Source organism: Macaca mulatta, chromosome 10 (assembly GCF_049350105.2).
Source record: "Macaca mulatta isolate MMU2019108-1 chromosome 10, T2T-MMU8v2.0, whole genome shotgun sequence".
NCBI classification, from domain to species: Eukaryota; Metazoa; Chordata; class Mammalia; order Primates; family Cercopithecidae; genus Macaca; species Macaca mulatta.
The window spans coordinates 23,465,528-23,491,705 of record NC_133415.1 but is presented as its reverse complement, the minus strand read 5'-3'; the positions used below and the strand labels follow the sequence as shown (position 1 = coordinate 23,491,705).

The window sequence follows — 26,178 nt, the reverse complement described above, 5'->3', positions numbered from 1 at the left end:
TGATGATTCATTTTTTTTGTCTTAAGCAACTAGTTATATGATGGTGCAGGAATCAGGATAAAGATTAAAGTAGAAATGGGGACATTAAAGAGTTAGGCTTTAGGTGTTTTAGACCAGAGATGCCTGGAAGATATCCAGACATAGATGTTTATTGACAGCTACATATACAGATCCAGAGCTCAGAGACCCCTGAGCTACAGTAGAGAGACAGAAATTACAGGGTACATTTAGAGAGCAGAGAAGAAGGCCTAGTGGTTGAAATACAGTATTCACCAAGAGACAAGAATAGAAAATAAACCCAGAATGCCTTCCTAGCACTAGATCATGGTGACAGGCTCTGACACTGGGGTTTTATTCTCTGTAAAGCCAAATTACAAAAAGGTTTTCTTTCTCCCTTTGATATGACAGAATTGTTTATTCATGGCTATTTATTTCTCATTTAAAAGTACTACATGCCTAATTGTAAAATAAAATAACAAGCATCCATAATTCCACCATTCATTTATAATCACCACTAAAATATAGCCTAGTCTCTTTCTAAGAATTTTTCTTTTCATACCCATATTTTGAACGACAAAATTTAAATTATACTATACACAGTAATTCTATATCCTATTTTTTCACTTAATATTTTGTCTATGTGATTAAACATTTGGCTATTTGATTAAAATTCTTTGTAAACATAATTTTAATTGCAACATAACATATTGAATAGATATAAAATAATTTGTAATTTAATTATTGTTGTATATTTGGTTTGTTTTCAATGTCTTCTATAATATATAAACTTAGGACAGATACTAGTATGTACAGATCTTTGCTCCATTTCTAAAATAAATAATTTTGAGATCAAAGGGCATAAACATGTAAAAAGATTTTTTATACTATTGGCAATTTGTTTTTAGAAATGCAAAATCAAGGTATATCCCTACGATATGAGCCAGGTCATTCACTGCATCCTTAATCTCATTGAGCATTACGGTTTTAAAAAATATTTACTAAATTTATAGATGAAAAATAATACTTCAATGAAATTTTCTTACTGTTTTCATGAAACTAGGAGATACGAATTGCTCTCACAAACACTCCATTCCCGTAAATTCAAACCACGCCAATAAAGGGTTTAATTTTAATATTATAATCAACAATATGAGTTTAAGCTCACAAAATACGAACAAATCTCTAACAAGACTACTCCGAAGCAATAGGAAAAACCTTATTTCCAGCAGTCTAAGGGGAAGATCTAGGCCACTGAGGGCAGCCCAACAAAGTGATGCTGAATGTCAAGCCACATAACCTGCTGGAGATCCTAAGGACTCATAAGAACTTGTAAGCTCTCTGTGTAGAGCAGAGGGGAAATGGTTAACATGGGAAACACAAGCAAGCTGCAGTCTTTCCTGTCTCTCTACCATTGATAAAGAGATGAACTATAACTCAAAAGACATTTTTAAATTCAAAAGGCACCTGGAAACAGAATTACTCAACCTCCAGCATCTTAGAAAAGAACTGCTTAGACACAGGTATTTAAAGTTCAACCATGACATCCAGTGAGGAGCATGGAAGAGTGAGACCAAGGGTAATCCTCTTCTTTCTCCTGGTGAATTTTAATCTAGATATCTGGAAATTTGAATTAGGTAAAATTTACATTTTCATGCAGGCTGAGCCCCATGAATGTTTGGTTTAGACTGAGATGACTTGGATGTGGCCCCCACATTGCCAGAAGGGAGAGGCCACCTTCATGTATGCAGAGGTTTCAAATGGCAGGTGTCATACACTCAAGTACCTTTAGAATCTTGGTGGCCAGCAGTAGAAACACAAAAAAGGGAAATCTAGGAGGGCAGACTCTGGCAGTACCCATTTCTAACACTATCAAAAGGAGGGAGAATCTTGGCTTAGGGACACAAAGTCCCATCAGCAAGGCTGACCCCATGGTGGACATGTGGTCACCGTGCTCTCTTAGATCCCTGCTGTCCCTCCTCCCATAAGTATTTGAGTGCTTACTCTATAAGGTACTATACTAAAGATTAGGGATCCTGATGAATAAGGCAGACATAGCCCCTGTTCTCACAGAAATGAAAAAGAGTAAACAAGAGAGTATACAAAACCTTTCAATTAAAATTGTAGTAAGTGCTTACATGAAAATGTTGGGTATAATGAGAATGTACAAATGGGCATAAGGGGTAGGGAAACCTATGTTGGGAGTTGTAGAGGCTTCCTTAAGGAGGGAATATTTGAACTGAGCTCAGAGGATGAGGAGAATTAAACTGCCAAAGGTTACCCCAGGCAGTATACACAAAGGTCTTCAGCAGCCCTTGGTGGACAAGATCTCTCAGATGGTTCTCCTGCCTTCCCTTGTTCAGGTCCCATGCTTCTTGTCAACCTTTCTAACTATCATTTGGTTTCTCATATAAATATACTTGCAGATAAAGAATGTACATAATACCTGGCATTCTAGTTTGTACAACTTTCTTTGAGCTTGGTTAATGAAAGTTCACTCCCAAGAGGCAAACCCTCTTTGGGCATGTTAGCAACATCAATCAGGTTTTCAAACTTAGAAGGCCACACTTCAGAGCTTGCCCCTCAGTTTTGGGATAGTAGGGGCTATGTCTGCTTTTTCATCAGGATCCTTGATCTCTAGCATAGTACCTTACACAGAGTGAGCACTCAAAATACTTGTGGAAGGAGGGACAGTGGGGGGACTAAGAGAACATGGCAACTGCATGTCCACCATGGGGTCAGCCTTTTCGATGGGACTTTGTGTTCCTAAACCAAGATTTTCTCTACTTTTGATAGTGTTAGAAATGAACACTACCAAAGCCTGCCCTGCTGGCTCTCCTACTTTTGGGTTTCTATTGCTGGCCAATCATGCCCCTCTAACTCTCACTTGGGACATGTAATACCTTTGGTCAGGTTATAGTCTAATCACACTGGCCTGAATTTCTGTCTGCTGAAGCAGCTTTGTATACCTCTGGTCTAATGTCTAACCTAGTTCATTATGGTCATTTATAATTTCAATCTCAGAGGACAGTCTTACTTCCAAGTTCTTGGGAGTTACCACCCTGTCAACCCCTGTAATTGCCAAACTGTTGCCTGGGTTGTTAAGGATGGGGATACTTCAGGATGCACAGCAGTCATAGGATAAATAAGAGAAGCACGTGTGCATGTGGCTAAAGCCTGTTCCTACTTCATAAAAACAGAAGCTAGAAATGAAATTCTTATATTTGGCTATTTTCTCAAAATATGATATTAATTTTGAAAATCAGAAACAGAACAAGCACTGGCCTGGAAGTCTGGGTGAGATCTAGACTGTTTTGATCCTGGCTCTGACATTAACTTGGCTGTCAGCAAGTCCTATTTCAGTGTTAACTTCTGTTAAATAAAGGGGTTGGACGAGATGACTACTACAGCCCCTTCCAATATTGACATTACATTATTCAATAATTATTTTTCAACTAACTCTTTCTTCACCAACTTAATAAGCATCCCAAAGATCAGTCCAGCTGCTGGCAGCAACCACCACATACTTGGAAATCTGGGTGAAGCATCTCTAAATAAATCACAGAATTACCTAAGGATTTTCATGATTACAAATGAAATCATTCAGGAGATGAGCAGAGATTCTTGGGACCTGATACAAGCTAACACAGCAGATTCTCTGACACACAGATCTTCTGGATTCTTGGTAATCACTGGATGGAGAACGGAGATGCCTGGGAAATCTGGTTACAACCCAGCTCTAAGGTACCCTCTTCCTTTGATTTCCCCTAGAAGCAGGGTGCTTGTGGAAATTATTTTTTCATATGTAAAATAGTCAATCATTATGATAAAATGTTTCCATAAGCTTATACCTTTTACAACCTTTGCAAAAAGCAGTTCCCTTATCTATTCTTCACATTTGAGAGTTCAGCTCCTTTCACCTCACCCCTCAGCTCACAGATCTGTGCACATATCCTGTCACTGGTACTAAATTACTCTCTCAAATAGGTGTTCAGCTATAGTACAAACAAACTCATTATAATTTGTTTATAACAAAAAATAATCTCAGTTCTAATTGGCTGGTATGTTAAATTCAAAGCCACGTTTATGTTTAAACAGTTTACAAATCCTGCTTAGAGGAATGGGCATGTCTGATGAGGCCCTTCCCCATCTGATGGAAAATCACCAAAAAAGAATAAAGACAGACCACTAAGGGGCTTACACTCCAGAGACACATATTTGTTTCTGCTGCAGCAGCTGTGAACAGACTGAGCACAACCACATGAATTCTGAAAGATTTCTTCTGTTAGTTCAAATAGAATGTTTACAAAAAATAATACCCTGAGATTTATCTGAAAATGGGCTTGGGGATGTTTTACTACCTACCTTGAGTAGTGAGACTCCACCCCCAGGGCCTCCCGGACACTGGCAATGTGATGCTCCAGGGCTGAGCCAGTTGCTGTTGGAAGGGTTGCACTGCTGCTGGCCTGGAAGTCACTTGAGTTTTCCACTGTGTTCTCACCCAGGTAGTGTTCATTAAACTTCAGAATTCCTGAAGCAAAACAGGCACAGCTGACATTATACACAATTAGGGTCAGGGAAAGGAGAAGTTGAAGGCAGGGGACAGGACTGCCAATGGTATGTGACTTCTTTGACAAGCATGCCATCCTGCAAACCCTGTGAAAAAATCCTGAAATCCAAGGTCTCAAGAGGGCTTTCTCTATTTTGGTCAGTATCCTTTTCACAGCTTTTACCATTAGGTGTGGTGCTTGAAACCAAGGAATTCTAGATACAGTCTCAGAAACTCCTGGAATTATGATGACTTCATATGTGTTTCAAAACAGATGCTTCTTAGAAGCACCAACTAGGGAAAGTCTCCTTTCAGGAATAGTGCATGAGTACGCCAAGACATATTCCTTATACAAACTGAAATCTCAAAGAAAAATATAATTGGCCAAGTGGAAGTTGTGTTCCAACAGTGCTTTCATTTCACAAAAGCAAATTATAATAAACATGTAGTATAAAGGCCAGATAAAAACATTTTAAACCATTTTTAAATAAGACTAACTGGTCAGTGGTTATTAATGAATTAAAGGAGCAAAAAATGATGTCTGCATGAAATTGAGGCAGTCCACAGTGGTTTTCTGGCAATAAATAGGATATATTCTCAAATGGTAATGAGGTGTGTCAGCTCTGGAAAACGCCAGTCCTCTCTGATTGGATTAGCGCCCCCAGTGAAAGCTTCAGAGCCTCATTAAGAGCAAAAAGGAATGGAAAAAGAAACAATAGGAGCCTCATTATACATGGCTCATTATTACAGGAATTCAGATATACCACCTGTCAAATCATGTCCCCAAGATGTAACAACCACAGAGAGGAGTTTGATACCTCCCAGTCATCAACTGTGTCCTCACGAGTATCAGTGCCACTCTGGGAGCTGGGATCCACAAAGATTCCACTGTGGCCAATGCTTACTAACCAAGTCACTGTAAAAATCACAATTTAAAACCTTTAGCATTAAAAATGTCAGCTGTAAGAATATTCTTTGTGGAAAGCCCATAAAGAACATGGAACTAAAGAGAAAAAATTATTAAAAACAATGCCGAGGTATAGAATGTATAGGCACAAATGTTCAGAGCCTAAAAGCATCTGGGAGCTGTCATCCAGCCATCATTTTTTTTTTTTTTTTAATCAAAGGGATAGAAACATAATCAAGAAAATCTTGTCAATTCTCGCTGGCAGTTAAAGTTTTTGAAATTGGCTTACAGATATTCAAGAAGCCCATTCTTTAAGATTACCAATTATAAGATCCACTTCCCCAGTCAATAAACTCTAATTGGATCTGGTGTGTCTCCAAGTTGGTAAAGCCATCAGCATTTTATTATGCAAAAAATATGGCCCTAACAGCTAATTACTGTTTCTGTATTTAGTGAAAGTGTTACAGCCTGAACATTTAATGCTGATTGAATCAAAGGAGATTTTTACTTCTGAAATAGATTTACAGCAGAACCGGTTAAAAATAGGTTCTGTTAAACTCAGAAATTTCAAGCATAGGACTTATTTATAACCTGTGATAGAGTTGCCATTATCATTTTAGTCTCTTTAACTTTGCCATGACAAAGGGTCACAATTATTAAACCATATCTAGAAAGAATTCGTTAGGTCTTGCAGTCATCGCTTTATTAGCTAATGAACAACAGCTGCCTACACACAGGGCTGCTAGTGAAATTAACTCGTCTGCTCTTAGTCTTCCTTGATAAATGCTTCCACATTCAACAGTGATGAGCAGCGATTTCTTGGGGGAATGAGAAAGCTGGGCTGTCTTATTAATTGAATGCCCCACCACAGCATATCCACTGCCGCTGAGGTTTTGCTAAAATCTGACATCAGTTCCTTAGGATGATCTATGATAATGCACCTCTTCCACCTCTATTCATTAGACTTTTACAGGTGTAGTCTTCTAATTGCCCTGTTCCCACAGAAAGAGATCTTACCTGCCCCAGGAGCAAGCAGCCAGCTATACAGATAGCCTGCAGCCAGGGAATAGTAAAGCACTAGTCCCCTCTGGCCATTAACCATCTCTAAGATCTGATCAATAGTGACTGGGGAGTAGGGGTCAGAGTCCTGTTGTCCTGTTTGTCGTTCCACCAGAAGATCAGCAAATGCCCTTGTCCGTCCCCTTTCTGCCACGGCCAGGGCTTCATCATGATGGCCTAGGAGACAAAGAGATATGCTGAGGGGTCCATAGTGAATGTGCTTACTTAGAGAGGCCTATCAGGGACGGCCATCAAATCCTGGGCAGAAACCTCACTGCCTCTGCTCTCCAATATGTGACAGAATCTCAGTCACACTGCTTCGAATTCAATTCCCTGCCTCAGATGGTGGGTGCAGTGTCCTGCATGACTGATTCCACACTACCCTAAGCCATCAGGCCTTCGCCTGTCTTGCAGCCAGCGCCACAAGAGAGCTGATCTAATTCAGTGAACTTGTCCTTAGCCCTGTGCCATCTCTGCTCCACCTCCTGAGTTGCTCCCTAACCTGGTTTTTTTTTTTTTTTTTTTTTTTTTAACCTCCTGCCTGGCTTCTGACACCAGGTTTATTGGTGTCACTTGGCTCTCTATGTGTCCTTTTTTTCTTTTTTTTAAGACAGGGTGTCACTCTATCTCCCAGGCTGGAGTATAGTGATGCAATCTTAGTTTACTGCAACCTCTGACCCCCTGGGTTCAAGCGATTCTCCTGCCTTAGCCTCCCAAGTAGCTGGGATTACAGGCATGTGCCATCATGCCTGGCTAATTTTTGTATTTTTAGTAGAGATGGGGTTTTACCACGTTGGCCAGGCTGGTCTCAAACTCCTGGCCTCAAGTGATCTACCCGCCTCAGCCTCACAAAGTGTCTGTGCGTCTTCTGACTCTCTCTCCTCCCTCCATGCGGGCCCTCTATGCATAACATTGTCCAGCCTTATCCATTTCTCCCCAGATTATACTTCCGTCCATTTACGCATGCCAGTCCCTCTCCTGGGTGTGCCCTCTTCCCTTTCACTGGCCTTGTCTCAAGAAGAGGGATGCTAACAGTTGTCCTGCCTATCGCAAAGGGCTAGTTTGAAGATTAAATGAAGCACTACATGAAAAGATGCCTGGTAGGCCTACTTACATCACCACATGTATAACAGGTAGTAGTAGTGTTGTTGGAGCTGATATCTCATTCCATTCTGGGCTCCAACACACTTTTTCCCTTATCCCCAGGGGCAAAGAGTTTAAACCTCTCAGGTCTCTATATCTTTAAAATTGCCTATCTCAAGCTTTTCCTGTGTTTTAATCGAATTTTGAATCCCACTTTCCTTAAGAAACTGGTCTATAATCTAGTTTAAAAGCTAATGCACCAATATGAAAGCACAAAAAATGTAAAGGAATTGTTTATAAGTGCTGAAGGAACACAATGCAGAGGATTTACTTTTGTAATAAATGTAAATATGGAAGGGTTTCTATAACCAGTGTCCAAAGAAAGCAGACAGAAGCAGACCAGATGCTGCAGCTGTGACAGCACTTCAAGGATGCCTTGCTTCCTGCAGTTTGGGTATCAGAAGCAAGTGGAGATTTATATGTGTGTATGTAAATGTCTCCTTTTACTCTATTAAGTTATTAACTGGAACAGCAGGGACAATTTCTGTGCACATTGGAAAATCGGCCCCTAAGTGCTAGACAGACTTAACACTGTGATTATAATAGATAATAAACTGTAATCGCAGGCAATGAATGCATTTAATAGATACATTTTTCAAGAGGAAATTTGAGTCCTTCCTATATATACAGCAAAAGACAGGTTATCGAAAAGGCCTCAACATCCAAATTCAAAGCCTTTGTTAGTTCCAATAAGTATCTCCTGGGAAGAGGCAGATGACAGGGGAGCTGGAAGGGACTCGCTGACTAGTTAAGTCCTGGGTGAAAGAAGATGCATGCTGCCCCAGTGTGATGGGGCACATAGGCTTGGGAGAATCATCACTGACTATGCCAAGTCTAGGAGGCAGACCCAGGTGGCAAAAACATTTATTAGACAGCAACCTTGAAAGGTGTGTGGATGAGGACATAGAGAAGAGGCCAGGTGTCTTCTCCGGTACTTCCTCTTAGTCAGATGCTTGAACCACACGCTAGTGTTAAGAGGGAACCTGGGGAGGGCACACCTGGTTCAAGCATCCTGTCTCAAGGACACTTTCTCTGGCTCCTGGACTCACCAGACAAGAGACTTTGTTTTAGGCTGGGTGTGATGGTTCACACCTGTGATCTCAGCACTTTGGGAGGCCAAGGCAGGAGGATTGCCTGAGCCTAGGAGTTTGAGACCAGGCTGGGCAACATAGTGAGACCTCATCTCTATTTAAACTTTTTTTGTCTTTTTTTTTTTTTTTTAAAGAGACTTCATTTCCACAGCATCTGAATTTATCCTAGTGCCAATCAGCACTGTATTGGACTCACTGACTTATGTCTCTCCACAGGCTAAGAGCTTCTTGGGGTCAGGAACCAGGCCTTCTTGACTGTAATCCCCAGGGCAGGCACTCGGCACATGGTAGCAGCTCTGCTAATCTTTGTTGAATAAATGAATGAATGTTCAATGACTGGTTACAGTTATGGCTTCACAATCTGTTGTTAAAACAAACCATGCTTCTTCACAGCTGTCACTAAACAACTTGGACACACGGATGTGCACCCGTGCACGCTAGTGCACACATAAGCAAGGAGTAACCCCTGCTGTTCTCACCTAAGGTGACGAGCACCCGCTGCAAGGCCTGGTAGGATGATGTCTGCAGGTCAAAGAGGGAGAGTTTGTAGTCCGTGCTCAGCTGTGCCTCGTGTCGGATCGTTTCAAACAAGGCTGATGCCCTATAAAGCTGCAAGGAGGGAGAAAGAACATCATCCATTCCCCAGAAACCAAGGTCCAGCTGTTTACAGACTAGAGACAACTTTTGCTCATATCTTTGTGCACACCCTAAATATTTTTTAAAGATCTGAAAGGAAGAGTCTTATGTCCAGGTGTAAGGAAAATGGATGTGCTGTGGTCAAGAACAGGCCAAGGCAGACATCCAGTCCAGCATGACTCAGTGAGTTTGGAGCACAGGCGCACAACTCTGCTAGTTATGTAACCACACCACGTGAGGCGCATTAGGTGACCACCTATGTGATCACAGCCACCATTGTCTTTAAAAGGTATAATTACCCTGCTAACGCCGTATACATGGCTCACGCCCGGGCTTGCTCATGCCCAGAGAAAGTAAAGCCATGGTGAAACTGTCTACACTTCATCAAGTGTTTTTCCAGCTACCTGCCACTCGCCCACTGACTCCCCTTGGACCTCAGTTAGAACCTGACACCAGGTAGGTCCTTGTGGACCTGAAAAGGCATCAGATCATACCTAGTAAATTACAGTTTATATAATCAATTTTTGACAAATAAGGGGATCTAAAAGACAGGAATTATAGACTTATGGTCTTAAAGATATTAAAACAGATATTAATCCACCAAGTGCTGATTTCTATTAAAACAAAAAGCCTCTCCTCTTGTCATCAGGAAACCACAATTCACCACCCTCACGCCTCATGGTGAGGAAGGATGGGAGTGAGAACAGGTATGGTGGAGGCATGCTGGAAATGAACAAGCCTGAGGGGAAGAGAGCGCCACACTCTCTGAAGGATGATAGCTCTTTGCAGATGGTTCAGTGCCCCAGGGTCAGATCATCACTGGGCAAGCTCTTCAAGCAGCCATGCCCACTCACATAGACACTCTGAGGACCAGATAATTGCTATTCCGAACGGAGTCACTGTCCTGATGCTCTAACAGGCTTCTCCATCAGTGAGGCTACAGACTTTTCTGACTCTGATATTTTCTTTTTTTTTTTCTTCCCCTCATGCCACACTGTCTAAGATGACTCTGATACTTATATGCTGGAAACTCAGTATCAAATTTTAAATTTATCCAAACTTAAAAAGCAGAATTCTAAGACTACTTGCTTCTCAGCCTTTTGGCTAAGATCAAGTACAGAATTCTAAGACTAAGAGACATAGACCCAGGGAGCGGTAAGAGAATATGTTCCTAACTCTGCCACTAATTGGCTGTGTGACTTTTGGCAAGACTCAGAGACTCAATTTCCTCCTCTCTATAAAGAGGATAGTTTCTACCTCACAGGGTTATTTTAAGGATCAAATTCATTGAGCTATAATAAGTACTTTGAAAATTGCAAATCACAAGATCAACACAGGTTTTACTTTTTATAACCAGGAAATTAGAGAATTAATCCTTTACATTGCCTTTAATCATTTTCAAAGTACAGTAAAACACCCTAACATTCTAGAATGCTATGGTGCAAATTCAGTCGCATCGCTTCAACTCTAGTGAGCACCTCTGGATAGGAGTCTCGATGTCCTTATCCTTGTTCCTCTCTGCCTAGCACAATGTCCTCTGCAGTCACCACTCACATGCTCGCTATCTGGATGAGCGTGTGATCTTAGATGCAGCCATCTCACTACTCCTCCAACCTAACAGAGGAGGCCCATAACTCAAGGGATCTTTCTACTCTCCAGGGCCAGCATGACAAGGGACTTTCCTTCAACTAATTGCATATATGCAGAAATATGGCCTTATTGTAAAAGAGGGAAAGAGAGAAGTTATATCTATTAATATATCTAGAAACATGAAATTTAATTATGAATTCTTGTTTTCCTTCTGTCATGAAATGAATTTCATATTAATGTTTAATGGGGAGCAATAGCACTTAATACAAGAATTCTTAAGAAATTATTGAGAAATCTATCACATGAGTGAGCAAAAATCTTTACTGATTGTTCAAATACTTCTGGGCTAGTACAGGCTGGAAATCATACACCTTAGCCCAAGGGTAGAAGTCAGTGCCTCTTGTAAATGCCATCACTACTAGGATAGTAATCCTAAGGTCTCCCATGCTTCTGGAAACAAAAAATCCACTTCAGTCAGGGGTTCTGCTTACCTGGTGTTGGGCCTCCTCCAAGTTTCCACTAGCCCAAAGGGAGAGGCCAAGGCCATGGCGAATTTTTGCCTCATCTTCTCTTCGGCCCAGTTGCTCAGCTAACCTTAAACCTGAAACCAGATAGAGAAATTTAAGGAAACATAGAAGACGGATAATTCCACTATCCTAAGGAGTCCTGGAGGGTCATTTTACTTTTGTGTTTTTGTTTTGAGACAGGGTCTCACTCTGTTCCCCAGACTGGAGTGCAATGGCGGCTCACTGCAGCCTTGACCTCCCCAGGCTCAGGTGATCCACCTCAGTCAGCCTCCAGAGTACCTGGGACTACAGGCACAGGCCACCACAACCCGGCTGGCTTTTGTATTTTTTGGTAGGGATGGGGTTTCACCATGTTGCCCAGGCTGGTATCCAGTTCCTGATCCACCTACCTCAAGTGAGTCACCCACCCTGGCCTCCTAAAGTGCTGGGATAGCCACTGCTCCCACCCAATTTTGCTTCAGGTGTCTATAAAAGAATGTTAACAAGAGCTACTCAGGAGACTGAGGCAGGAGGACTGCTTAAGCCCAGGAGTAAGAATCTAGCCTGGGCAACTTAGTGAGACCCATCTCTTAAAAAAAAAAAAAAAAAAAAAAAAAGAATACTAACAACACAGCTAGATAAAATGAGGATAAGAGCTGAATCAGCCAAGGTAGAATAAGCCTTCTCTTCAAATTCTGTGTTGGTAGCAACATTTCCAGGATTTCCAGGATGCCTTGGCAAGAGCTCAGGTGATGGCTATCAGCAGGAGACAGGTTTGCTGGGCAGGCAGAAACACTAAAACAAGTGAAACTTAATCTGGTCACCCTCCTAAATTTGAAATCCACAGCTTTGCAAAGGAAAACTCCTGGCTGATAAACTTATCTAACCTGATTCTTTGGCTGGCAAAGCTCTTCCTGATAGTTAAATATAGAAGGCAAAAGAGTATTTTTCCTTTCTCACGTGCACAGCATCCAATGAGCATTAATAGAAGACACATACGATGTTCTCCTGAAAGCAGAATATGAACACAGCCTGACCCTGCCTTTTGTTACTGATGTTACTGACACATTTCATGTCTAATCTGTTTTCCCTTTCAGTTTAAGACTTTGATGTGCCTCAGCAGGGTTGCAAAACCAGTGCTATTGTAAGGCAAAAACCTTAAATGAGACCATCCTCATTTTAATAGCCTTCAGGTAGCCACCTGCAGTTTGGGTCACTTACCCACAGCAAGTTTCGGGGTTTCAGGACACCAGCAACCTCCAGAGCTTTGTGAGAGTCAAATCTGAAGGCAACCATTTATTATATTGGTCACTAGGCAGTTCTCAGCATCACTTTGCCCTCATTACCCTGCTCACTGTACATAGAAGCTAGCCTGTGCAGAGACAGCATGAAGGCTCCCACCGTACAACTGCACATACAAAGGAAGGACTTCCTTCTTCTAATCTAATTCAGGGTAGATGGAAGCCTGCCTCTGATCATGCTGGGCCTGTGCAATTTCAGACTTTTGAAAAGGAATTGAGTCTGTTGAAAGGGTAAGAAAAGTGACACTCAGGTTCAAGGTCATAAATACACATTTCAAAATGCTCCTAACTCAGAAAACTTAGAAACAACACTTTAAGTTTAAATCATATTATTGGATAACAAAAATATTTGTAAATAATTCACATATTTAAACACCTCACAGAATAGAAAAACATAGGAAAGAAGATGGTTCTTGGGAGAAAACCAGAAGGGTACTGATTGTTTAAATCTTCAATAAGCTAACCACATTAATTCTTCAATACAGATGTCCCTTCTAGGTCAAGATCTATGAGTCAGAAGTAAAATTCATTGAGACAATTCCTGCTTAGAAGCCATGTTCTATGAGAACAGGGACTGTGCTTTGTTCCTGCTATATCCTCAGCATGTAGGACTCTAGCTGAGGTTCAACAATGAAGAGTTAAAAGCCCACTGGATAGACATGGTATCTGTCCTGCCGCAGCTTCTCTCTGCTTCTGCCTCTTAGGAACCTGACACCCATCCAGCTCTCCTAGAACCTATAGTTTGTCAGGGACTGGTCCCAGGTAAGTCACCAAATTGATCCATGCTCCCTTTCTTCATTTGCAAGAAGAGGAAGGGCTGGGTGAGACCAGTGGTTTTATCCAGGGGTGTCTCCCTCCACAGCACCTGGAAAGATTGTTCAAAAGACTCAGACCAGGCCCTACCTGTGAGAATCTATTGCACTGAAGCAGGGTGATATTGATCTATAAGGCTCCACAGCCTCCAAAGCCAAGGGAGAGGGAACCACGGGGTGGCTTCCAGATAAACTAGTCCCTCCTTGCCAGAGGCTGCAGACCTAACTCAGAGCGTTTGGAAAGCACTGTCCAGGTGTCCTGCACTCATGAGAAGAGGCACTCTGGTTTGGCCCACGAGGAAAGTCATCAGCTGCAGGCTCTCTAGTGGATACATCCACAAGACAGACACCGTAGAGATGCTACAAATTAGAGTTTTTAGATCTCTGCAAGACTTAAAAAATTACAAGAAACAATAAAAATGAACTTGAGAGTTTTCCACAAATATAGAATTGCGTTGCAATGTCTCAGGCAAACCAGCTGTTTCATGAAAATAGTATTTCAGGAAGTACAAAAGAACACAGCTGAAAAGTTGTCATATGACTGAATTTAATAGTTTTTACAAATTCAAATGAAAATTGCTCCTCGTCTGTTGGAATTTTACCACAGTCATGTTTCAGGAAATTAGAAGCCAACATTTTCATTTAATGCATTCAGGCAGAGCCCCATGTGGATAGAAGGGGAGCTAGATAAGGTCTGGGAAGTGGCTTCCAGACTCTCTGTAACCTCTCAGACTGCAGGCCAGCGCAGTCCCTGGTCTGTTGCAAGGAGACCAGCGAATCATCAGCTCTTCACCCATTCTCCTCTTTGCTTCCTGCTTATCTCTCTCCTGGCTTCCCAGTGGGGGCTCGGGAGTATAAGGGGATAGGATGCCCAACCCTACTCTGCAATTGTAAAGTTAGAAACAACTTCAGAGAGGATCTTGTGTGGTTTCTGGGTTGGAAAACTTGGGCTGGGCCCTACTCCTTGACTAACTGACCACATCATGAGGATTGAATCACTGTACTTCTCTGAGCCTCAGGTGATTCAACAGCAAAAATGGGAATAAAAAGATATACCTCACAAGACTATCGTGAGAATTGAATCAGATTAAACAAACTTTATGTGCAAAGCCCCGTGGAAATGAGAGTTTTTGCTTGAAATCAGTAACCATTCCTTTAACCAGTGAGCATTCTGTCCTTTTTCCCTTCTAGGATGAGAGGATCCAATATGCCTGTGTAAGGGGAAGAACTTTTAAGAGCAGAAAGCCCCATCTCAATGTAAAGAGGTGGAGGGCAAATGCATTGCTGTGGGACTTCTGCTTTCGGAGGAAGGAAGGATCCAAGGTGAAACTGTGCAGCCTTCAGTTTCTAGGCCTGCCTGGAACAAGACCCTACTGTGGCACCAGCCCAAGCACCGCAGGTGACAAATGCTGGGAAAGAAGCCTGGTTTACTACTTGAGTGCCCCTCAGACTGACACTTCTGGATTAGACCTCAGCTGCCATGTCAGAACTGACTTCTATAAAGTTTTAATATGGTTAGTTTAGATATTCTCTAGAGGGACAACAGAGCTTGGAGCAGATGGACATTTTCTTCTGATTGAAACCCTTACAATTTTTTAGGATTACATCTTACTTGATTCATCTGTGTGAGAACATGTTGCTCATTCCACAGAGGGTTCTGAAAAGCAAGGAGGGTCTCAGCTCCTTGGGCAGCTGGCGAGCAGTAGATGCTGTCACTGAGAGAATAAGACAATCTGGGTCTGAGAGAGCAGGGCAAGGTGCTATGGACAATGAAACACCTTAGTACTATCAAGGGACACCTGGTGGGGATTCTGTGATTCTGGAGTTGAATTGACAATGTGGCCTCTGAGACCCTTACTCCACACCGAAGTGGCCACTCAAACTGTGCATACTTCCCTCTGAGTCTTGAGTTCTGACTCTGAACTTGACTTCAAGTAGGCCAAGAGAACACAATGGGCCTTTTCACCTACCTTCCTGTAAGTACATGACTGCTTGGGAATAGTTCTGCAAGGCATGATGGGTCCTTCCAAGGCTACTATATGACACCGTCTTGGCCGCCAAGTCATTCATCTGTGCAGCAATGCTCAAGTGCTGTTCTTGATAGACCACAGCCCTCTCGAAGGTGCCCAGGGATTCATAAGTCAGGCCCAGGTTCCCATAGGCTCGGCCCTGGCATGTGGGGTTGTTGGTTTCCTCTGCTATCTGTAGATCAAGCTGGTGGTACTGCAGGGCTGTGTCATACTCCCCCATCTGCTGGTAAACGCCCCCCAGGCCACAGGCTGCGTCACTCTCCAGGGCTCGGTCTTTCATATCTCTAGCAATGTTCAGCTGGCGTTCAAGGCAGGAAATGGCTTGTTCGTAATTCCCTAATTGGCTGTGCAGACTTCCCAGTTCTCCATAGGCCTGGGCTTTATTGAAGGCCTCCCCGAGCTCATGGGCAACCACGAGCCTCTTTTCAAAGCATACGAGGGCTTGCTGCAAGCTCCCCATTGCCCTGTGGGGATGTAGACAGAAAAGCAATGATATTATTTCGTGCAGGTGCAGACATGCTAAAGCCCCTGAGAAAATGAAAAGCATTTGTCACTGTCACTTACTATAGAAGCTCTTAACTCCTCTTCTAGCTAAAATCTATCATGTGCCCTTAGAGTGAGATGCAGAGGAATTTCATAATCTGGAAAGCAATTCAAAAGTCATCCCTTAGTGACCTTCCCAAGAGCTTGAGATTCAATGGGATATACACCCCAGAGGAAACATAAAATATATTAATAGGCACAATGATAGCAAGTGAACTGTTTGGTTCTTCAGGCCTCCCAATTTCCACTACTGCTTAGACTATGTTTTTGAAATCACTTTACAGTGGCTATAAATCTTTCACCCTGAGCTTCTCAGAGCACTCTGTGGGTGAAGATTTAGTTTGACCCTTGCCCTTCCTCCACTCCAGGAGCCCTAATCCCCTGCCTCTCTGGTGGGGCCATATATTCTGCAGACACAGGCACCTTCTTGGGTTCCCCACATTTAGGAGAAAGTATCAGCTTGACCAACAGTGTGTCTTTTTGTGCTGCTAAGAGAAGACACGATAAGAGTGGAAAGAGCATGACCAAACCATTTGTGTGGGGCACGTGAATTAGTTCCCCTGAGCCTCCGATTCTGGTGATAATAAATCCCACATCCCACAGCAGATGATAATAGATGTAGAGTAATACAAAACTGCTATAACTATTAAGATATCTGTGCAAGGGACCTTGCACAGAAGATGCATGCAACATAGTATATTTATGCATTCTCCTATTATCAGGTGGCTTTTCTGAGAAGCAACACAATGGGGTCTAAATAATTGTTAGATGCTGATGTTGTATTAATAAACACATTCATATAATGTGGGAGGTATTCAGAAAAGATCAGGGAAAGTGATTCATTCACCTTCCCAATCCCTATTATCCTTCTCATTCTAATGTAGTCAAAAGGCACTGCATTTGGAGTCACAGAGCCCTGGGTTCAACTCTCAGCTGTCCCTTTTAAGCTGCAAATCTTAGGTATTAACTCAATTTCTCTGGGCTTTAGTTTCTTCATCCATAGCATAAGGGTAACAACATCAACTACTTAATTCAAATAGTTATTGGAGGAATCAGATGAGATATGTAAGAAAATGTTTGTAGTTAACAAACTGCCATGCAGACATGAAGTTGCCATTACTGTCACAAATGCTCTTTTTTGCAGAACTATAAACCACAATTGTCCTTGGTCATTTTTACCTGTGTCCATTTCCCAGGCCTCGGTAAGCCTTGGCTTGGTCTTGCATGCGATTCAGACTCTGCGCAACAGATAAATATTGTTCATAGTATTTGATAGCTTCCTCATAGTCACCCAGGGCTTCGTAGCAATCTCCCAGGTTGCCATAGGCCCGGCCCCTGTCAAGCACAGACTCATTTCCACTTAGCTGCTGCAGCATGGCCAATTGCTGCTCAAAGTAACCAATGGCTTCTTCCATCACATTCATGTTCATCTTTGTGATGCCCATGTTGCCATAGACCTGGGCTTCCAGACTTGGATCCTTCAGCTTTTGCCCTAGATCCAGTTGCTCTTCATAACACTTGAATGCCATTGTGTATTTCCCAAGGGCCATGTAGACAGCAGCCAGGTGCCCATGAGCTCTGCACTCCCCTGGCAAGTCGCTCAGCTCCTGATATACCTCCAGTTCCTGTGTGTGATAACCCAGGGCCTTGTCATACTTCTGGATCATTCGGTATGCAGTGCCAAGGGCTGCATATGCACTGGCTTCTAATCTTCTGTCCTTTACCTGGTGAGCTAAGCCCAGCTGTTGCTCGTAGAATTTTATTGCACCATTTATATCTTTTTTACAGATGAATATATCGCCCAGGTTCCCTAGGGCTCGAAATTTAGCCTGGGAATTATTCAGAGACTGGGCTAGGGACAGTAGGTACTTCTGACACTCTTCAGCTTTACTGAAATTCAGCAGAGCCTTGAACGCTAGGCCCAAGTTGCAGTAGGCTTTTGCTTGGCTCAACTTGTCATGAAGGTCTTTGGCCAGTGCCAGATCCTGTTCGTAGTACTTCACTGCCTCCTGATAATTTCCAAGGCAGTAATGGGCATAGCCAAGATTGTGGCAGACCTTCCCTTCTCCTTCCATGTCTTGAAGGTCGGGAGCAAGCCGGAGGTACTGTTCATAATAGGGGGCAGCCTGGACATACTCTCCCCGAGAGCAGTGGAAATTGCCCAGGTTGCTGAGGGCCCGGGCCTCACTCTGGATGTCTCGTAGCTCCCGGGCAATGTTCAAGTGGTTCTGATAGTGTTGCAGGGCCCGGTCATGGGCACCCAGGGCCTGGTAGGCCACAGCAAGGTTCCCATGTGTGGAAGCCTGTGAGGCGCGGTCATTCACTTCCATGGAGATCTGCAGCTCCTGCCGATGGTATTTGACCGCCTGGTCGTACATGCCCAGGGCATTGTAGGCATTGCCCATATTCCCATAGGCACGGCCCTGGGCAGCATAATCACTCAGCTCCTGGGCGATGCACAGGTGGGTCTTGTGGAGTTTCAGTGCAGTGTCATAATCACCTTTCATCTGGTGTATGATTCCTGAGAAAGAGAATAAAAGAACAGACTAAGACTGAAATAACTGATTTGCAATGTAGAAAGAAATTTAATTTGCATCTCAATTTATAGTAAAATGCAATCCAGATGAATTAAAGAATTTAAAATAACAGAAGCTAGAATTAAATATTTATTAGCTCTCCAGAGGGAGGATAGCTTAAGTTTCAAAGCAACAGAAAAAAACATTTACAGATTTTATTACAAAAATAAGAATGTTTGTACTACAAATACATATCTAAAATGAAAAGGCAAAACAATATGGGAAAATATATTAAACATAAATGAAAAAGTTCAATAGCCACTGTGTGTGAAGAGTTTACTTGGTTTGATTTTTAAAAAATGAAGATCCCAATTTACTAAAATAGGCAAAGACCTGTAAATGTTAGCAGACAACTCACATCCAAAGAAATACAAAGAGTAACCACAGGAGAAAATGCTAATTTCCTTTAATAATCAATGAAATGCAAAAATAAAGCAACCCTGAAGTGCCATTTTACTTCAGCTAAATGAGCAAACAAAAAAATTAACCACAATTCCTACACTGATGAGATTGTCCTAAAATTGGTAAACATACCAACTGCTGGGGACATAAACTGGAACAACCTTTTTACACAAGCAGCCTGGCAAGAACCACAAATGCGCTCCTACTCTGACCCAGCAATCTTACTCAAGGGAAAGTATCCTAAGAAAATAATCTGACAAACACAAAAGATTGCATAACAATACACGTAACAACCTTCAGTGTGGCACTATAGACTACTGGAAAATCAGAAACATCTTAAATGTGAAACACTGGGGGATTGTATAAGTACATTTTGGTATATCAACTCAATAGAGAATTATGCAGTCGTTAAAAAGATAATTATGAAGTCTATACTGAAAAATAGGGAAACAATGTTCTTGTAATCATATTAAGTGGAAAAATCAGGAAAAAATGCTGCATGCTCCCATGATAATAACTAGGAAAATAAGTACGTCCATACGCATGGACAAACTCTTGACGGGGTTATACAAAAAGAAAAATAGTTGCCTTGTTAGGTAGTGGAATTTCAGTAATTTTTGTTCTAAAAGCTCTTATAATTCTGCTATACTGCTTTTATAATCAACAATAACAGTGCTCCAAACAAATCTCATGCACCATATTATAGCTGCTAAGCTAAGGTATTAACAAGCAGTTAAAAATGAGTTATATCATACATATCATAAATATAAAGTAGTTTCAAATGAGGGATAACATAATGGTAACTTGGGAGCTGGCTTTAAGGAGAGCTTGGTCCATTCCAGTTGGGGCTAGAGTAGGGCCACCACTAGAAAAGGTGGAAAGAAGCTAGTATGCAAACAGGTTTCTCCTTGCCTTTGGTTTTGAACATGCTTTTCCATGCATCAGTGTGTGAGCTTTCCAGTGGTGACTAAAACCTACAGAAGCCCCAAAAGTCAAAATGCAAAGATGTGTTCTGTTAAAACGTCTGAACTAAAAACAGAGGCTTTAAGCAAGAAAGCTGTGAACACCTAGCCTCCACAATTTGTGTATCTCTCTGACACTCTTTATTCATTCATTCACTTATCAAGCAGACATTAGCTGGGCATTTATTGTATCAGAATTTGTGGTGGGCAGCAGGGGTAAAGAGAAGAATGAAGACAGAAGTCTCTGCCCCCAGAGAGCACACTGGGTCAAAAGGCAGAAGTACGCATGATCAAGGCTGAAGTCAGGGCAGGGCAGGAGCTGGGGGTGCAGTGCAGGGTGAGTCTGTGGGGGCTACTCTGCTGGTCCTGACTCCTCCCTTGCATGCTGTGGAGATCTGCCCTGCCACAAGAGTCACATCTAGTCCTAGGACCCAGCCATCTCTTTGACTTAACTGGACTTAGGGTAAATCATTTAGTCTTTTTGAGTTTTATGTAGTTCATCTATAAAATGAGAAAAATAATGAACATAACACCAACCTTAGGAGGTGATAGTGAGGATCAAACGAAATAATGTATGTGCAAGAGCACTATAAAACTACAGAGTGAAACTGCAATATTAGGTATTGAAATTATTCCCTTCTAGGAAAGGAGATTCTTGAGGTGCTGGAAATTAAATAAGCCATGGTAATTCTTCTGTATATTTTTTATAAGTAAAATATTTCATAATTTAAAAATAACAAAACAAATCATGGTACATTTATACAATGGAATAAACATGGTGACATTAAAAATGGTGAGGGGCTGGGTGGGGTGGCTCACACCTATAACCCGGCACTTTGGAAGGCTGAGACAAGAGGATCACTTGAGCTTAGGAGTTCAAGACAAGCTTGGGTAACACAGCAAGACCCTGTCTCTACCAAAAATTAAAAAATTAGCTGGGCATGGTGGTGTGAGCCTGTAGTCCCAGCTACTTTGGAGGCTGAGGTAGGAGGATCACTTGGGCTCAGAAGTTCAAGGCTGCAGTAGGCCATGATCGCACCACTGCTCTCCAGCCTTAGTGACAGAGACCTTGTCTTTTTAAAAAAAAAAAAAAAAAAAAAAAAAAAAAAGTGAAGTTTATTGACATAGGAAGAAATTTATAATATATTAAAAGGATATATGATCACAAAACAGTACATTTTAATGCATGCTTTAGTAGCACTGTGTATAGACATACATGTTTACATTTAAACACATATAGCATAAAATGTATTAAAGGTTAAGAGTAGTAATATTTGGGTGGTAGAATTGTAAGAGTTTTTTTTTTTTTGCTTTTTACTTATATGTATTTTAATTTTTTTTTCTATGATGAACATATAACCCTTGGTTTAAAAACAGTATTTTTGGACTCCAATCCAATAAGAAAGTAACATTCCTGGGGACTGGGTCTGGTCACTTCCCTGGGTTAGAGATGTCACCAGGATCCTTGCTGGAAGGATCAGAGCTTTTCCGAATCTGTCTCAAGGTTAGAAAATCTAAGCTTCCTGAGAGGAAATAATACCTTGGCATCACCTAGAACCCTTTTAATGCTGAAAAATTATTAGTGACAGAAATATTTCAGTTCTAAAGACCTAATTTAACACGTAGTCCTAAACCACTTTTATCTAAAGAGAAAAATTTCACATTTCGAATTTCCAGGTATCCTCAGAAGAATTTTTTTTTTCACATTTCTCCCTACTCCTTATTTACTTCCTCTCTCCTCAGTTTCTGTATTTTTTTCAATTAGGGTCAAAATATCTGTCCAGCCATCAGTCAATAGTTACGAAGAGAGCCAGAGTTAGGGAGGGCAGTAGGAGTGCCGGAATCTCCCTTGGAGCACTTTCTCCCACAATGATGCCTTTGCAGTGACATTTTTTTTTCCCTCACAGCTTTTGGATTTTATTGCAATGATTTTCTTAAGCCAATATTATCACTTGTTGTTTGCTAAGATGATAGTAAGAGGAAGCAAGTGGCGAGAGACCTAGCAGGCAATTGGAGGAAGCTTGGTTTTCATATATGGCCCATCACCACCAAAGACAGGTCTCCTTGGAAGCTCCCCACTCTCCTGCAGGGTGGGACTTACCTCATCCTACAGGAAACTGGCTAAACATCAGAAAGGCACAATATAATAGAAAAGGCACAGGACTCTATGCCAGAAGTCCTGTTTACAAGCCTGGCTCCCACCTCATTCAGCTGAGTGTCTTTGAGACACTCAATACTTCTGAGCCTTTGTTATTTTCTTAAATTGAAAATATTTTGGCAATTTTTGTTTTCTCACTAATAAGGTCAGATTATAATCATTTCAAAGACAATGGCATGAGAAACATAATAGTATGTATCAATATACTTTGTAAACTAAAACATGGTATCTAAACATAGTATGACCAGTATTTAGAGAGTGAGAAGAAGGAAAGGAATTCTATTTCTCTGACTCTCATGACCTTAAGAGTCTGGGCTAGTTAATAGTGAGCAGTTGGGATGATAATGGCTACCCAGGGTTCAATGATTTGTGAAAGAAATTGCCTGCTGGTTATGGCAAAATGATCTGATCTCCAGCCAGCTTCCCTCTGCATTCTCCTGTTCTCCTCCTGTCCTCCTTATCTTACTTTTCCAAGGGCCTATAAAGAATCATAAGAAGACTCTCAAAGGCTTCCTCACACAGACAAGAGTAAGAAGAGATGGATGGGGCTGAGCTGGGAATTGTTCATTCTCCCTGTGTCTCTACTGTCCCAGCCACTGCCAGCGTAGGGAATTCTGAATGGAACATGACACACTCTTGGCAGCCTTTCTCTTTGTTGAGGCAATATAAAAGCGGCCCAAGAGCTGCCAGCAGAGTGACTGCACATGCTGAGGAGATAATCTGCAGATCCTCCTTCCCTTTCGAGACCACAGCTTGATTTTCCAGGGCCGTCATTCAGATGAAGACTTACAGAGGGCCTGTCAGCAGGGGCGTGCTAGGTGACAACATGCTGCAGGGAGGGGAATTAAATGAAGATTAGTGGGGCAGAAGATCCTCACAAAGCCGAGTTCTCACGAGGGTGTGTGGAGGAAGGACACATCGTTATGAATTTATACATCGTCACAGCAGGTCCCCACCTATGGGTCGAGAATGGTCACTGCCATGGGAATAATAATACCTACTTCAAAAGGCTGTTGTGAGGGCCAATGCGATCATGCTCAGCAGAGGCTGGCCTAAGTGCCTCAGACATAGTAAGTGCTCAATACATTTTGCTTTTATTAGCCATTACCAGCAAAGATTAAGGGAGGTGTGAACTGCACAAGCCAAGCAGAAAAACTACTAAACATAGAATGCAGTTCCGGCTGTCTTTTCTCTTAATAATTTTGTGGAGGTAGGGGCCTCAGTGTACTGCCACAAACAATGGAAGTGGTCTTCTCGTGTACTGAAAGCATTACAGTCATGATTATTAATAGTGCACAACCCAAATGGGGTTTTAACAGTTATCTATTGTTTTCCTCTACTTTCAAACAAATTGTTTTCTGTTCCATCCTACTTAAATCACCATCTATTTCCAGAGGCAACATAAAATTTGGGAACTGGAAAAGGCCCTCCCACGGGTTCACTTTCTGAATGATATGACCAGGGCCTAGTGAGAGGAAGTGAGTTAGTGGCAGAACTGAGGCAAGGACTCTCAGACCCACTGCCCTCAGCAGGACCAGCCCATCTGCTTTCAGGACAAGCTGGAGACATGAAGTAACTCCTATTAGTCTTGCTAGGTGTGACATAGGACAGTGGCTATGCTTTATAAAGATCTCTTCCGTTAGAAATATTTATAGAAGCATTTACACATGAAACGACATGGTGTCTATGATTTGCTTTAAAAATTGTGTGTGGGGGCCGGGCGCAGTGGCTCACGCCTGTAATCCCAGCACTTTGGGAGGCCAAGGCGGGCGGATCACGAGGTCAGGAGATCGAGACCATCCTGGCGAACATGGTGAAACCCTGTCTCTACTAAAAATACAAAAAAATTAGCCGGGCGTGGTGGCGGGCACCTGTAGTCCCAGCTACTCGGGAGGCGTGGGAGGCAGGAGAATGGCATGAACCCGGGGGGCAGAGCTTGCAGTGAGTGGAGATCATGCCACTGCACTCCAGCCTGGGCAACAGAGTGAGACCACCTCAAAAAAAAAATTGTGTGTTTATGAAAACAGATGAAACAAGATTAGCAAAATGTTGATAACTGGGTTATGAGTATGTGGGAGTTCATTATACCATTTTCTCTACCTGTGTGTTCATGAACATTTCAATAATGGAAAATTAAATAATAAAGGTATACATAAAAGTTGGCACTGCATATATTCTTCTATAACCTTTTTTGATCAGGAAACTGTTCCTTGCAGTTAAGTCCTGACGTGGATGTTTAAGTCCACTTTTCTGTCTCTGGGACCACAATAGAAAGAAATTGGGTTGGTCACCAGCCTCTGTAGCTGTACCAGCCTCCACATCCTTTTCCAGGCTGGGAGAAGAACATGTAGAGACTGAAAACTACATAGCACTTTGTCCTATTGCCTTGATTTCATTTTAAATGATCTTAAATGATAGGTTGATATTTTGTCTATCAAAGAGCCAAATGGCTGATAAATGGCTAAAATGGCTGAGAAAACCTGCTTCACAGAAAAAGTGCTGTGTACTCCCAACTGTTCCTCCTGATCCTCCTCCTCATTGGTAGAAGTGGTCTCAGGTTTTCCACAGGACCCATAATTCCAACCCTAGATATCTTTAGGTTCCCTGAACCCTCTCCTTCTCAAGTTTTCACATGTAAGTTCTTCTACATTGTACTTAAAATACTGCAAAGCTGAGAGTAAGGAGGAGGTGACAGACCTGGTTAGTAAACAGATGGCTAGAATCAAAGGCATGAGAGCAAAGTGCTCTGTGTTAGAAGTGCAACCAATTGGATGTCTTATCTAACACACTTGCAGATGACTATTTATTAATATGCACCTGGAGACAAATCTCCATTACTTTTGCCAGTGATGGACAACAAAGGTGTAGATTTTTTTTTTTTTTTTTTTGAGACAGGGTCTTGTTCTGTCACCTAGGCTGAAGTGCAGTGGCATGATCATGGCTCACTGCAGCCTCAATCGCCCAAGCATAAGAGATCCTCCTGCCTCAGCATCCCATGTAGCTGGGACTACAGCTGTGCACCACTGTGTTTGGCTAATTTTTAATTAATTAATTTTTGTAGACGTGGGAGCTCACTATGTTGCCCAGGCTAGTCTCAAACTCTTGGGCTCAAGTTATCTTCCTGCCTTGGCCTCCTAAAGCCCTGGAATTGCAGGGGTAAGCCAACATGCCAGGTCAATACAGGTATTTTTAAATGCAGGTAATTCCAAAAATATGTATCATTTGACTTCAGCTACAAGCAACTTCCTGATAGGTAAGCTTTTCTTGAGAACCTCTCTGTGCCTGGCTCTCTACTCCATGATCTCATTCATGCCCCAAAACAAGGTTGATACTGTGGTCTCAGAGCCCCAAAAGGTTCAAGAGCTTACTCAGGCCCACACGGCTCTAAGTGGCAGGATTGGTACTAACACTCAGGTTTTTCTGACTCAGAAGTCCATGCTCCATGCTTTTTTTTTTTTTTTTTTTTTTTTTTAAAAGAGACAGAGTCTTGTACTCCAGTCTGTGACCGGGGCTGAAGTCCAGTGGCACAATCACAGCTCATTACAGCCTTGACCTCTTGGGCTCAAGCGATCCTCCCACCTCAGTCTCCCAAGTAGCTGGGACTATAGGCACACACCACCATACCCAGCTTAGTCCACACTCTTTTACCTTCTCCCCTCATCTGGAAATGTCTTCCAGTGAAAGACAGACATGATTCTGTGCCCATTTCTTTTCCCTCACCACACACACAAATATTTGCATCATGTGCCAATTTCTTCTTTATTAACACTAGTATACTGCTGTGGCAAACCAAGCTCTTAGCAGCTGCATATGAACAGATTGATGCCCTAGCTAAATGTGTATCTAGACAGCAGAGAAGTACACATTAGATACAAGAAAATCCTAAAAGATTAAGAAATGTAGTAGGAGGAAGCAG

General features: G+C 42.1%; 1 protein-coding gene across 6 annotated transcripts in view; it reads right to left on the bottom strand.

The window, feature by feature from the left end:
* Positions 1–26,178, bottom strand: part of TTC28 (tetratricopeptide repeat domain 28) — a 718,240-nt gene that overhangs the window by 101,163 nt on the left and 590,899 nt on the right. For all 6 annotated transcript variants that reach the window (XM_015149977.3, XM_077950259.1, XM_077950260.1 and 3 more), the window contains 6 exons: positions 17,344–18,685; positions 15,562–16,085; positions 11,464–11,573; positions 9,226–9,355; positions 6,471–6,689; positions 4,363–4,528 (listed from right to left, as the gene is read on the bottom strand). In XM_015149977.3, coding sequence (XP_015005463.2) covers positions 4,363–4,528; positions 6,471–6,689; positions 9,226–9,355; positions 11,464–11,573; positions 15,562–16,085; positions 17,344–18,685 — 2,491 coding nt within the window. The remainder of the gene's footprint in view (positions 1–4,362; positions 4,529–6,470; positions 6,690–9,225; positions 9,356–11,463; positions 11,574–15,561; positions 16,086–17,343; positions 18,686–26,178) is intronic.